Genomic DNA, 15,326 nt, shown 5'->3' with positions numbered 1-15,326 from the left:
AGCACTTCAAAAACTGCGATTTACTTTTTATGTCTCTACGATTTTAAGCATTTTCAGATTTCTGAATCTGACAGCCGTTCTTGACATTGGGTCCGAACATCATAATCTGACTAACTAAGAACTGAGTCTCCAAAATTAGAATCAGAACAGGTGTGAGAGTGATTTTCCTTCCTCTTTTTCAGGACAAGAAGCTGATTAAGGCTCTGTTTGACGTCCTGGCACACCCTCACAACTATTTCAAGTACACAGTTCAAGAGTCCAAAGAGATGTTCCCACGCTCCTTTATTAAGCTGCTACGCTCCAAAGTCACCAGGTTTCTACGGCCGTACAAATAAAAAATATGAAACCCTTCTTTTCTCAAACCCACTCTACCCTACTCTCCCCTTAAATGCCTCCTTTCTCCTGTACCTCTCAGCTTTTCTCTCTGTTTCTCTGCCTATGAAACATTTCAACCTGCTAGCTAGATCCCAGGATGCCTTGCTACCACAGAAAGACGAGGTCTGGCCTTTCTCCTACCTCTCATCTGGAGTCTCCTTTGGACTTCTTTTCTCCATTTTTCTCATTCTGTGCTCTTTGTTCCCTTTTTTGTGTTTTGCTTTGTTTTTTTTATGCTTTTAAATATTTATGTGCTACAACTTGCAGAGACCCACTCCCTGGATGTTTAATATCTATATATTTGTATATGTATGTACGTGTGCATGTATATATGTATGTGTGTTTGCAAGCATGTGCAAGCCTATGCTATGCAGGTGTACATCCATACACACATGGATATATATTGTTATTTTGAGAAGAAAAAAAAAGAAGAAAAAGTATTTCATGCCCCAGACGTGCACAAGATTGCTTTCCGGAATGACTGGTGCACTTAAAGATTTCTTTCATTACAACATAGAGAGAATGGAATCACTTCACAATGTAAAAAAAAAGAAGACCAGATTAAAAAGACATATATAACACAAAAAAGACTACCTGCCAGTAACAAAGGGTTACTATGGAGTTACATTTATGTTTTGTAACTAATATTTGGAACTTTTATTGCACTTGAGTTTTATATTGTAAACTTTAGGAAAGAAAAATCTACGTTTTTTTTTTTTTTGCTTTTGTTTTGTTTGTTTGTGTTGTATAGAAATGTTTTACCTTGGTTGTAGAAATGAGAGATGTCTGGATCGCTCCTCTCTCCTGGCTGAAATGGAAACTTTTTAGATTTAAAACAAGGGTCTCACCTCTCCTGAATACCTGGTTCCAAAAAGAAAAAATACAGTTCACACAGCTCTAGCACTATATTTACACAATACGATACAGATTTCTGGCTGACTGCCTTGATAAGAAGTACTGCTTTACATGACATCAGTGTTGCGTGTACGTTTATTTATCATGCTGTCAGAACAAATTTTTGTATTTGTAAAATGATAATCTTACAGTAGAGGGACAATACACAGTAAATGGTAATTATTAACAGTCATTAGTTAATGATCTGTATATTGTTATATATTAGATTTACTATTATTATTATTATTATTGAAATGAATAACCTAAAAACCTAAAGTCAGTGTTTTGGTTGGTCCTGCATTCTTTGCCCAATATTGGGCCGCATTGCATTAAGAATTGACATATAACTATAGAGGCAGCCACTGTCTGCAATAAAGACCAGCTATCTGCGACTTAATGGTGGTTTACTGATGAATTTGTTCAGTATTTACTAAGCACACTTTACAGTTATTGAACCATGCACAGGGTAGAAAGCACAAGGCATTAGACAGCTTAAAGTGGCATATGAAGATTGAGTCACTCTGAAACTGTCAGTAAGGGTTTAGGAATGTGTGTGTGGTTGTTTTTATATATAAAGTTGTGGTCGGAAGTGTACATACACTCATCATAAACATGAATGCAATGGCAATATTGGACTTCCTACTAACTGTTCATTTTACTACTTCCTGCTACCACCACCATGCTTAACAGTTGTCACAGTAGTCTTAGATTGAATTCATCACTTGTATACCTTAAACATAGCTCCAGTCAGTGTGGCCAAACAACTCAATCCTAGTCTCATCTGACAATAAAACTTTCCTTTGGAAGTTTTTTTTTTATTTCCATGTGGTCATGTGCAAACTTTAGTCAAGCTTGAAGGTGTCGATTTTGATGCAGGGCCTTCTTGCTAGGACTGCAGCCTCTCAGTCCATAGTGACATAAAGCATGGTTGGCTACAGACAGTGAGACTGGTGTTCCAGCAGTTTTGAGTTCATGGCAGGTCTGTGCCTTTGTGTTTTTTTCGGTTGTTCCTGACCATCTGAACTAATTTTCTCTTAGCTGTCAGCTGAGGGTGACAGTTTGGATCTTCTTCTAGGCCCTGTCTACACCGCCCAATAACTTGCACTTATGTACAATTGATTGAACTGAAGGTCTTGGAATCTGCTGTTATTTAGAAATGTCTCCAAGAGACATTTCTGACCTGTGTAAATCTCTAAGCATCCCTTCAGAAGCCCTTTTTATGTGAGCACAGAGAAGCTACCCGCTGTTGCCAGTCATGATTACTGACAGGAAATTAAGAGGTCTTGGTCTTGACAACCTAAACCATTCAGCATCACTGCATTAATGTTTGAACCTGTGTTGATTTCAGACCCCCCCAATGTGCTGCTTATGTGACATAGGTGGAATATGGGCATGGGCTTTGTATGGGTTTCTACATACATTTTTACTGGGACCCTGTTGGGCTTTTTAAATTGGCCCCATCTTTACAGCCCACCTTAATCTCACATGGGTCCCATTTAGGCCCCATATGCAGTGTAAAACCCACATTGGTTGCCATGTTTAACCCCTCCTGGTCGCATCACTTACCATATTTATCCATATTTGGGGTCAACGTGGAACCAGAGGACAAAACATTCTAGTTCCCAGTTGGGCTAACCATACAGGCCCTGCATGGACATGTTAACAGGGTTGACACTTATTCTGCTCCAAGATGTTTATGTCCATGATGAGTGTATAACTTACAACCACATCTGTGTATATATATATATATATATATATATATATATATATATATATATATATATATATATATATATATATGTGTGTGTGTGTGTGTGTGTGTTTGTGTGTATTCACATGTGCATACATGTGTACATTTCTGAGTGTACAATTTCATCATTTCTAGGACTTTACACTAATGTAACATGGTTTTATTTAAGTAACTCTAGACTATGGAAGGTCATCTTGGGATTGAAAACTATGTCAAAAAGTAAAATAAATAATAAAATAGAGAAGCAAGATATTGTTCAGACAGTGATGACATGCAGGTGTTTTACATGAATGAGGTTTTGTTTATATGTAAATTTTTGGCTGACTATGGGGAACATTTTTTTTTGTTCTTATTGTGTATGAGATGACTATGTCCTAAGAGGTGGCTTGCTATGTCTATATGCATAGATTTAGCAATGATTAGGCCAGTAGGATACTCGTGAACTAAACTGGAATTTATGGTCAATAACGTGGACTTTGACAGAATATAATCTGGCTGTTGAGAAGCAGATCTTCTGCGCTCTCCATTCAATAAAGAAACATGAACACCCCCTTTGTCCATCAAGCTACCTGTCTCCCTATGGGTTTTTGTATCACCCAGCGATGTTCAGTGATCAGCATCATGGAACAGAAGAGAGTTGCTAAGTAGCTAATTAAACAGACATGTTTGAAGATACAGCTGTATGCACAAATTTAAACTTGGCTCTATCTGACAGTTAGCAACATAAGCATTTGACCTGTTTCTTATTGAAAGGAATTACATAAGTTCAATCAAGTTCCAATCATTGTCCTAGACATCTATAGTGTTTTTTTTGCAGGTTTCACCTCTACATTGTAGTCCGGTTACATCAGACTCTGGTTCGTTTTTACCCTTGGCGCACAGAGACCCTTGAGAGGAGGTGGTTTTGGTCCACAAACTCTAGATAGCTGTGATCTGACCTTGATCCGACCCAACAGAGGGGTACTCTGCATGATTGATCTAAACAGTTCCCATAACCAGGTGTGCTTTGCCTGTGCTTTAACCTGGTATATTAGCCAGATAATTTTGAACTATGAACAACATAGACAGGGTTGGCAAACAAATGGAGAGAACGTCCTCACATGGTTTGTTGTGATGCATTTTGGTGCATTTGGATTTTTCCCAATGTGAAATCAAACCAAAACAAGGGGAAAACTTTCCCCTTTAACTGAGGCCAGAGCACTAAACGTATGTAGAAGGACGTATAGAGGCACAAATTAGATTGATATAGTGTACAGGAAGGTAGATCTCTATTAGGCCTTGGTGACCTCTTGATAACACAGTGACTTAGAGAAATACAGATTGGTGGTAACAGATCTAAGATGGTAACAAGATGGTAACAGTAGTCATATATCATGATTGTGAACAATGTGAGAAGTGGCAGTACATACAGGGTATTAAAGGGCCCCCCTCAACACAAACAGAATGTCCCTTGCCTTATTAAATTGAAAAAGCCTAAAGTTATATGTTAATATAGTTATATATTATATATCTATTAGATTTGAAACCTACTGTTCCCACAGCAAAGTCCATTTACAGTGGTCCATATAGGAAAACCAAGCTGCAAAAACAGTCTATTTCTAGACTGTATTTGTGTCACGAAATACAACTCATTTACATATGAGCCTATTCAGCCTACCACAGTTTTGCCCTGCCCACACATACTGCAGTTGTCAGGAGAGAGGCTCAATACAGGGCAGCCAATCAGAACAGTGTTTATCTTACATCAGCATTAAAGGCACAGTAAGAAAAACAGCCTAAACGTCGCTCAACTCTAAAAGTAATGAGGCCATTCTTGTAACATAAAGCCATACAAATGTTGGTGGTATAAAAATGTTTGAGCAGTCTCTGGCACTGTGTACAGCACACTGCAAAAGTCAGTGACCACCCATCATTTCATTTCCAGTTGAAACCTCAGCAACTAAAACCAGTTTTTGTGCAGGAAGGAAGGAAGGATTTTTGCCCTCCTTCAAAATTCATTTCCAGAACTTGGGGCATATTCCGCTTCTTACATCTAATGACGCCTCTGGGGTGGTCTGAGAATCCAGCAACTTATTTGTTTCCTTTTCTCAGTAAGAGCTTCTTGATCAGCTCTTCATCATTTCAGACCCACACAGCACTGAGTGGTCTCCTCACAGTGAACGGATAAACAGAAAGACCTATGGATTTTTTGTTAGATCTAAAGTGAGCGCAGAGCTTGATTATCTCCTAGATAAGAAAAAGATAAGATAAAAGTTTAAATGCTGTTTATCTCTTGAGGGCAGTTTGGGGAGGTCTACCAGCTACTGTACAGTTACTCAGAAAAAAGACAATAAGTTGTATCTAAAGGCCTTTTTGACTGGAAATTAGAGGAAACGGAGGGAGGTATCTGGCTTTTGTACAGCACCGTGTGTAGTGTGAACTGTGGTGTTGTTTGGGCCTGTCAGGAGGGGTGAGCTATCACTTTTTAGCTGCTTATATAAGCACTTATTCGTGGCATTTCTCAATATTCACAACATCCTGGAGTGTGCTAAAACAGGTTGGCCAGAAAAACACAGAATTTACTCTGTGTGGCTTCTGTGTGGGGACAGCAGTTGTGAACAGCACTATACAAATACAACTTTACTCGCATACAAGTCACTCGTACATCCATACTCAGGCATATCCGTTGAGTATACAGTCTCATATCTGTGTTGTTATAGTAACAGAATAGTCATGCTTTGTATAAAATCATCTGACTGTTTGTTTGTTTGTGTTGTTTATTCATATTTTCCCTTATATAGTAACATGACCAATGTGCTGGAAAAGAGGTAAAGGAATGTAAGATCTGAGAGAAGTGGTTTCCAACCCTCATCCTGGAATACTCAAGTTCTGCACATGTTAGCATTCCCTTCTGTAACAGCCCTGATTCAACTAATCAACTAATTAAGAAGCCTTGCTGGAATTGTACTGGATGTCACAGGGCAGGGAAAACACTACAAAACTGTGCTTGCTAGGGTTAATCCAGGACTGCAGGTGAAAAACACAGCTCTAAGCACAAATCATGAATGCACACACAGTACAACTGAATATATGCCCTTGATCATACACACACATACACACTATCTTTAGTACACACACAATGCTCCCATTAACACGCAAGTACTCTGACTGGCCTTCCAATGGAGAGAATGGCTCAGATTGCTGCTGGTGAGGCTTTGTAAGCTTTATAATTACCAATATGTAAATGATGTACAAATGTTTTGCTCTTTGTTAGATGATTACGTTAATATTTACCTTGTCAGAAGGAGTAAAGCTGCAGCGGAGAGAGGCAGTGACCTGTCTGTTCATTGTGTTGTCATGCAAAAATCATACAAGAACTCTTACAGAGGTCTGGATGTATTTATGCTTTCATGAGTGTACTGCCATGCTGATAAGAATGATTCAATAGAGTGAGTGTGAGCTGGATTAAGGCAAATGTGTGTTGAAGAGAAGAAAAGTAAACTTGTTAAGATCTCATTTTAATAATAAATCATACAAACCTCCAAAACTGTGTGTTCCACTAATGTGTATGTCATTGTGTGTGTATAAGTGTGTGAGTGTTTCTTTAACTACTACCTCAGTAGTGACCAAATGTCCTCACAATGATAAGACAATATCAAAAATAAAGAGCTCAAGAGAGGACATTTCACTGGTCCTTGCTTCTAAACAGGCTTTTGATATTTTCAACACAAATTCAACTTTTATAGGAAAAACTAAAAGTGCAGTACCCCTTATGTTAAGGTTAGAGTTCAGATTAGAGTTTATATTCAGTGTAAATATGGTTAGGTCTTGGTTAGGTTTAGTAAAGGGTTAAGACAAGGGTTAAAGTTAGGGTTCGGTTTAGGTTTGGGTTAAGATAAGTAGGGTTAGAGTTAAGTTCAGATTAGTTTTAAGGTAAGTGTTAGTAGGGTTAAAGGTGGGTTAAATGTAAAGTTAGTCGGGTTAGAGTTCAGTTTAGGCTAGGGGGATAAGAGTTAAAATTAAGGCTGGTAGGGTAAAAGTTAGGGTTAGGTTTAGATAAGGATTAAAAGTTATGGTTATGGTTAGGTTAGGGTTAGGTTTAGCTTAGGGTTAAAATAACAGTTAATATTAGGGTTAAAATTGGGGTTAGGTTTAGCTTAGGGTTAAAATAACAGTTAATATTAGGGTTAAAATTGGGGTTAGGTTTAGCTTAGGGTTAAAATAACAGTTAATATTAGGGTTAAAATTGGGGTTAGGTTTAGCTTAGGGTTAAAATAACAGTTAATATTAGGGTCAAAATTAGGGTTAGGTTTAGCTTAGGGTTAAGATAACAGTAAATATTAGGGTTAGTAAGGTAAAAGTTAGGATTTGGTTTAGGTTAGGGTTAACATTAGGATTAGTGTGGTTAAGGATAGGATTATGGTTAGTATGGTTAATGTTAGATTTAGGATAAATATGGTTTGGAAAATGCATGATTTATACATCAGGTTTTTCCAACTTTGTGTTTTAGGCCCTCTTGTCCCACTGTCGGTACCCCTTTACATGACATTTACTTCCAATTTACGTCCCCTGTGAGCTGGTTTATGCATTATCAACATGTGTGTACTTTATGGAAAAGATCTAGCAGTAATTCTACATTATTCCAATAAACTCTCATTCAGACAGTTACTACAGCCTAATACAAGGTGTTACACAAGTATTATAAATTATACTATACATATATAGACATATACAGCACTATGGAAATTCTATATCCTCCTACAGTATACATCCATCAGTGAACCTTAGATGCCCCTTAGATGACCGTGTCGCCACTTCACCAGCTGTCCTTTCTTGGACCACTTTTGGTAGGTACTGACCTTTGCATACCAGAAGAACCCCACAAGACCTGCTTGATGTTTTGGAGATGTTCTGACCCAGTCATCTAGCCATCATAATTTGGTCCTCATCATAATTTGGATTTTTATGCTTGCCAAAGAACGGACTGTTCATTTGGGGTCTATTAAACCTCACCCCTTGACAGATACTACTGTTGCTGAGGCTGATCTTGTTTCACTTCACTGGTACCATTGTTATGGCTGAACGGTGTTTATATATTATTTTTGTATTCTTGTACAAATGATTGACAGATTATATACTAACATTATATGACGTTATATGTTAGCGTCCGTCTGACTCGTTATCACCACCGTGCGGCTCCAGTCGGAACAGCAGTCAATGTTCAGGCACTAGCGCTAAATACTGAGCGCTGCCACAAGGGCGCAGTGCGCCCCAACAAACACATGTCCTCGCCTCTCTGTACGAACAAGCCAGGCCTTCACCGGGGTAAGTGGCTACTTAGCCTCCACAATTATCCAAAGGAGTCAGTTTGGGGACAGCGGTAGAACAAGTATGAAGCCCAGGGGCACAGCAGTGGACTATTGACGTGATCAACCTCGCTTCCAGTTTATTTAGCTTACTGAATTTATATTTATTATAGTGGATCTATATTGTCCTGATAAGAGAAAAGCCCTACCATTAAAAGCACAGCATAAATAGATGAAAATGAGCTCATTAGTTAACTCTGGCATCATCTGAAATGCTGATTAATGTACACCATCCCGGGTAAATAAATAAATAGAGATAAATACATACATACATACAATTTTTCACAATACTAGCCTTTGTGTTTTACCTGAGGAGGCGACAGGACTTTTTGTTTTTGATAGGATCTAAGCTTAAATACCATTACAGTCCGGGCAAACTAGCACATTAGAGCGGTTAACTGGCCTCGCTTTAGGGTAAAAGTAGGTAGCTAGTTATTTTGAAAGAGATGAATAACAGGACGCGCGCGGAGACGGGGTCTTTCTGTGCTGATGTGGGCAGGTGGTCTGTCACGGCGCTTGTAAATGCCGCTCTCTCTCCTGGCTGGGAGGAGATTTAGGGAAGAGACGCCGCTGCCCACTCTGACCGTCCTCTTTTCCATCAGTCTGCTCGGATGAGCGGATCAGGGGGAGGCGGAAAGATCCAGAGACCAGACTGAAGCGAAGGGGGGAGTGTCTGAGCGCGAGAGCCACACACACGCACACACACGCGCGCACACACACACACACACCAGGGTTCCACGCGCCTTTCAGTTCAACTTCAAATAGTCCAGCGCGCGCCTCGCCGTTTGGAATCTTCCACACGTTCAAACTAACGGTCGTTTCGTCTTTCTCTGACTCAACCGCCCGGGAGAAGAAGACCCTGCGGACTTTAACGGCTCCTCCAGCTTCTCTTAGCCCAGGTAGGTGACACTGCACCCGCGGACACCGACTCCGCACACCTCTCTGGATGCTGAAACGCATGCTTGGAGGCACAGTGACAACCGAAACAAGACGACCTCCGGGCGGGTTGGAAGCAGGCCGGCGTGTTAGCTAGCTGCACGCCGGTTATGGCGAAAACGGGTTCGCGGCTGGAAATGTTAGCTAGATAGCTCTACGTTACCAATTCCTGCTCAGGCACATGTTGACAGAGTTTCGGCCGGGCGTATTTGGCCGGAGCGCAGTGTCCCGTTGGTCCAGCCTACAGGTCCGTACAGAAGTGTGTGTGTGGAGAGAGAGAGAGAGAGAGAGAGAGAGAGACAGAGAGAGAGAGAGAGAGAGAGAGAGAGAGAGAGAGAGAGAGCGAGCTCCTGTCACACACTCCTTCTCTGAGTCCGCACGGTTTTTATCTAGCACTAGCTTAGCCGACAGTTTAACGGAGTTACTCTAGCTAGCTAAACATTTTAAGGACTTTTTCGGACTATTCTACTTTAATTACTTGTTAAAGTAACAAATGTCCTAAAATATTGGATTTAAATATTTTATTTAGTGCATTTTTGCCACTATTTTAGGGAGGAAACGTACTTTCCCCTCAATACGACAAACGGCAAGTTCTCAAACAAGAAAGGGATTCAAGGTTTTTATTCACAAAAATGTTTTAATCGATTTAATTTGTGACAAACTCTTTAAACGTCTAGTATGTTTTTTATTGACCTCCAGAAAATTATTTTTTACATTTTCCTCCAAACGTATATGAGTCCTTTTATAAGTTTATAATGATAGAAAGAAAGCATGTACACATACTAGCTAAATCTCTCAGAGGAAAATGGCTCAGAGAACAGTTCCTATTAATTTGGCTGTAGTTCTGGAACTGTAGCAGCATTATCCTTAAACAAAGAAAATCTGACAAGTGCTTACCATGGCCTTGTGCGGGTGTCACATTAGTGCTACAATGCCCAAGAAATATGCTGTCATCCACTGTGTCGTTTAGAGTATGTCTCAGTGTCATTTCAACATCACAACCTTGCACAGCCCAGCAACATTATGCATCACACAATGCCCCTTTTCTCTCAGTTGTTTTTTCTTCAAGCTTTCACACACACACACACACACACACACAAATGATGTTCTGTTCTGCATGGCTGTTTGGCATTCCAGGTGCGGCGGATTTCCCAGTTGAACAGAAGCGGATGATCATGCAGGATCACTGTCCCAGCAGAGAGGCAGTGCGGTGGGGCAGCCGCTGAACACTCAGGCTCACCTGCTTCTTGACCCAGTCCAACATCTCTCCACACACCTAAAGCTACACCCAACCTGCAAGGAGCAGATTGAGCGCTCGCTTCTGTGTGTTTGTGTCTGTGTGTGTGTGCCTGTGTGTGAATGTGTGCTGCCATGGCGTTCACGTTGTCGGAGATCATGGCTGCACGGCGGCAACAGCAGCAGCAGCAAACTCAGAGAGCTGGGAGAGGAGTAGTGGAGGTGGATGAGTACAGTGCCAACCCCACTCAAGCCTTCACTTTCTACAACATCAACCAGGGGCGCTTCCAGCCACCCCATGTACACATGTAAGACTCTCACGCACACAAACGTGCAGCCATGCATGTATGTGCACACGCAAATGCCTGTATGTAAAGGCATGTTGCCAATGTCAAATTGAACTTTTCTACAGCTTTTGAAAATGTCTACTTTTTATTGTGTGAACATTTGATGATGAATGGACAGAGGGAATAGGTCCAGATTGTTTTGGAATACACTGACATCACATTGACATACCTTAAAGTTAATGTTTTTTTTTGCTAATATTTCACATGCATAGTTGTGAGGTTTGATTAAGGGGGGGGTATTTATTTTCATTCTTCTAGGATAATCTAATCTAATTTTTCTAACCTAGTTTCACAGCTCTTTATAACCTTTATAACCTGACCACACAACCACATCAAGGGCTCAGCTGGCCAGCATGTCCCAGTGACCTCTGGCTGAGCAGAGCTTGCATTTATATGTAGTGAAATAATCTGTAGTTATTAATGCAGCATCAAACCTTATATAGGTGTAGCAATGGTATAAAGCAAACAAGCACTCAAGCCAACCTCAAAACCTTCTGCATAGTTCTGTGAGTGCTCTGATCAAAAGCACAGTCATTTATGGTCTGTGATAGTCGCAAGGAATATGCACAATGAATATTGTCATTACCCTCCTGCCTGTATTATGTGTGTGTGTATATATATATGTGTGTGGTGCAGGTAGGCTGACCCAGCAGCGATTGCTCTAAAGTGGGCCACTGTTATTCAAAAGTCTCCCCCTCTCCCCTAGAGACATACTGCTGCCTTTGCAACTATTCTTGCCTCCAGAGAACTCCACATAACTCCTTTTCCTTTATAAACTCCTTTTCTCTCTTTCTGTTTCTCTCTCTCTTTCTCTCTCTCTCTCTCTTTCCCTCAGGGTTGATCCACTGCCCCATGATACCCCCAAGCCCCCTGGCTACACTCGCTTTGTGTGCATCTCAGACACACACTCGCGCACAGACAGCATTCAGATGCCATACGGTGACGTTTTACTGCATGCTGGAGACTTCACAGAGCTCGGACTGCCCAGCGAGGTCAAGAAATTCAACGACTGGCTCGGTGAGGACGCAATTCTCAGCATGTGCTCACGTCCACATTCTTGCTTCTACTTAGTAAAACATGCAGCTAGGTTAGAGAGAGACTAGGTTAGCCAGTTACGTCTTCTGTAACACTATACAACTTTAAGCAGACAGCTACTTTAAATAAGCAATTGTAATAACCAGTAGCGCTCTGTATCTTAAGATCAAAAAAATAACTGAAAGATTAGTTTCTTTCAGTCTGTTAGAGCGTTAGCTTTTAAAGAGGTCTCTCTTGAAAGATAACATTTTTAATGTTGCACAGCATTTTCTTTGTGACTGCACCTGAATTAGTTGTAAATGCGTGTGACCTTTTTAATAATTATATTTCTAAAATGTAACACTTGATTTATAAAGGCTTAAGTTTCCACTGTGCCGAGGCTGTTGCTGATTTGTCAGTTTGCTCTGTGTGTTTTGGCATCGTGGCTTGGCTATCTCAGCTCACAGTGCAGATTAAGCAGAGGGGAAAGGCTGCATATAAAATCAGTGAGGGACAAAGGGCAAGAAATAAAGGAATAGTAGTTTTTCGGGGTAGACAGATGAAGAGTAGAAGACGGAGGGATAGATGGATGGAGGCGCAGCCCCCTAAGGCTAGGCAGTGGGGTGCAGGAGACACCGGCAGGCAGATAAGAGAGGGCCAGAAAAAGCCTGCAGTTCGCCCAGACAACAGAGAATGCTCACTCTTTTCTTTCTCTTTCTCGCTCACTCTCATCTTTCCTCGTCTCGCACCCTGCGACGCGTCCTCTCCTGTCCCTGCCTTTTTCCCTCTATTTTTCTCTTTGACGGGTCTTCCTGGGGTTCTGTTCTTGCGTTTGTCTTTATATAAATATTTATGGCTCGGCTCTTTTCCTCATCTCTCTGTGTGTATCTGTTCCTGCGTGTGCGAGGGGGAACGTGCTGCACACATGCTGCTTTCTTTATCTAGCTTCAGCCCTCAGAGATGTGATTTACTTTTTTACCTTGCAATACTTCATAACAAACGCAGTCTCTCTCCTGCTCACCCTTTCTCTCTTTCACACATACACACACTCATGGAATTCTGCATGGTAATACATTATATACATTCTCAATCCCTCTCGTTATTTTTGACTTCATTTTTGTTTTGTTTTTTTCCTTCATCTGATGTAAAGTCCTCTCATTTCTCTATTTGGCCGATGACCCGTTGCTGGGTGCAGGGACACAAACTCCTCTGGCTAAACTTGAACTTCATCAGGCTGATAAGCTTTTATGCTTTAGCCACAGTCCAGGCAAATACCAAAACACAAGAATATAAATGTCATTCAAGCAAAAAAGAAAAGTCAGAGCAGTAGTATTATGATCCATTAGGCTTAAGGCCACTTGATGTGGGACTGAATTAATATGATTTTGAAACTGTAAGTTGCTTTTTTATCTGATGGTTCAGAGGAACAGTCTAAGCCCACAACGTTCTCTGAGAAAACTTTGTGGTGTGTCTTTGTGAGATAAATGCACGCCATTCAACAGTTTATTGTGAGAAGTTATCAGTTACTATTTTCTCCTTAGAATAATTTACCAAATGCTAATGAAGTGTAACAAGGGCCCTGAAGAACAAGTGTCAGCAATATTAGCATTCAAAACATGCAGCACTTGCTTTGCATTTTATTCCATATGATTTATAATACAGCATTGCATTCAATGAGTAGATTTTAATGCTTCTTCCCATTTGTCTCATAATGCATACTGATTGTGTCAAAATTCTCCCTTCCATTCGGACAGTATTAGTTAGTACCGTTTAATATAATATATGAGCAGGATGTGTAAATTACAAGTAGTGAGGAATGTCCAGAAGGACAGTGTTCATCTGGCATATTGTTTTGTGTAATCAATAGTTGCGTAGTTGTTGCTGGCAGCAGCACTGTATTTTCTCGACTGTTGCTGTTGTTAGGTAGTCCTGGATGAGCATTGCAGTGACTGATCACGCAACAATGTCTCAAAGTTGATGATTTAAAGGCTGTGTGTGTGTCTGTGTGAGTGTGTGATGAACACACAAAACTTGTCAGTTTTTCTCAGTCAGACATATTGGGCTCATGCAGACTGAAGAAGTGAGAGGGAAGTTCTGAATGTACTGCACCCCAGTGTTCTAGTTAAGTATGGGTACTACACTGTAAAGGTACGTCAAGGAGAAATACTGAAGCTAAGGGTATAACTAGAGTCACACTCTGTCTATCTGTCACTCTTTCTCTCTCTCTGTCCGAGTCTCATTTTGAGGGGTCGAGGATTGCAGTAGTCTGTCTTGTTCTTGTCCTGTTCAGATTATGAATAATACATCACCTCCGTTTATGATGCAACAGCCATGTGGGCAGTGAAAGGTGTGTGTGCGTGTGTAGCAAAAAAAAGAAAAAAAGAAAAGAAAGCTGGGGGAAAAGTTTATATCTTTCTCACTTTCTCGCCCCTCCCTGCATTTTCCCCTCAGTTCTGCAGAGCCCCTTTGCTCTTTCTCTAGTCTATATAGAGAGAAATCCATCATGAAACTTTAATGCGTTCTCTATCTTCGCTCCTTCAAGCTTTGCATCTGTGTTCTGTTTCTTCGCCTTTGTGTGGGGTTGACTCTGCTGAAGGTTGTTTTGCTGTGGGTTATTAACGAGGAAGCTTGACACCCCTTTACAGCTTTTAACATTGAAAACAAAACAGAATCTCACATGGCAATAGCTTGAAGAGCCAAATCATTTTCCATCTGTCTCTTCATGTGTGTTTGTGCTTTATGTTTGGTACTTTGTCTATGTGCGCGTGTGTTTGTGTGTGGGTGCCTGCAAGTACACTCACGTGCAAAACCTGGTTTTCGCAGTTTTCCTCTCCACAGATGGACTGTAGTCAGTATTATGTTTTTTTTTTTATTCTTTGTCTTTGAATCTAAACTTCTTAGCAAGTCAACATATCTGGTTCCTGGTCTTGTTTGTGAGCTTGTGTTTAGGTTTGCATATTTGGCCACTGAAATTGTCATCAGTATTCCACTGAAATTATTGGTATTGTGTTTTTCTTTAACATTGTATATTTTACTGAGGTGCCTCCGGTCATTAACTAAACCAAAGACAAGCCTCTGTTCTATCAAACTCAGGCCTATGCACCACAAGAGGAAAATGTTTTTGTGCTCTTTCTCCATCTGCTTTCATCAAAACATTCTTTTTTGCTTTTTCTGTTTTCTTTTTTCTTTCTGGTTCTCATCCACTCTTTTAGCTTAGTGTATGTTTTTTGGTAAGTGAATAATGCTGTTCATGTTTATCTGTGTGTTTGTGTGTGAGTAATAATGCTTTCTGAATGTTTTTTGGTGAGCAGTGGTTGTGTACTTCCCTTAATTATGATTCCCTCCATGATAGGGTAGGTGTTTACATTAAACTTTGATAGAGAAACACATGAAACCACCTACGTAATCTTGTTTCCATGTTAGCAGTGT

The 15,326-nt window shown here is 40.5% G+C and overlaps 2 protein-coding genes across 3 annotated transcripts in view; both read left to right on the top strand.

Annotated features, from left to right (window-relative positions):
• The window catches only part of scube1 (signal peptide, CUB domain, EGF-like 1), a 98,388-nt gene extending 95,400 nt beyond the window's left edge, over nt 1–2,988 (top strand). The window contains exon 23 of the mRNA XM_072672944.1: nt 183–2,988. Within this exon, the coding sequence (XP_072529045.1) occupies nt 183–335 (153 nt within the window). The 3' untranslated portion in view covers nt 336–2,988. The remainder of the gene's footprint in view (nt 1–182) is intronic.
• Nucleotides 2,989–8,797: 5,809 nt separating this feature from the next.
• mpped1 (metallophosphoesterase domain containing 1) overlaps nt 8,798–15,326 on the top strand; it is a 38,001-nt gene continuing 31,472 nt past the window's right edge. The window contains exons 1-3 of one of the 2 annotated variants that reach the window (XM_072672942.1): nt 8,798–9,263; nt 10,438–10,844; nt 11,719–11,900. In XM_072672942.1, the coding sequence (XP_072529043.1) occupies nt 10,660–10,844; nt 11,719–11,900 (367 nt within the window). In that variant the 5' untranslated portion in view covers nt 8,798–9,263; nt 10,438–10,659. Of the gene's footprint in view, nt 9,264–9,772; nt 9,917–10,437; nt 10,845–11,718; nt 11,901–15,326 lie in introns of those variants that run through there. The other variant, XM_072672943.1, reaches the window with a different exon arrangement.

This window comes from Salminus brasiliensis, chromosome 2 (assembly GCF_030463535.1).
Source record: "Salminus brasiliensis chromosome 2, fSalBra1.hap2, whole genome shotgun sequence".
NCBI lineage: Eukaryota > Metazoa > Chordata > Actinopteri > Characiformes > Bryconidae > Salminus > Salminus brasiliensis.
This window is presented reverse-complemented; position numbering and strand designations above follow the sequence as displayed.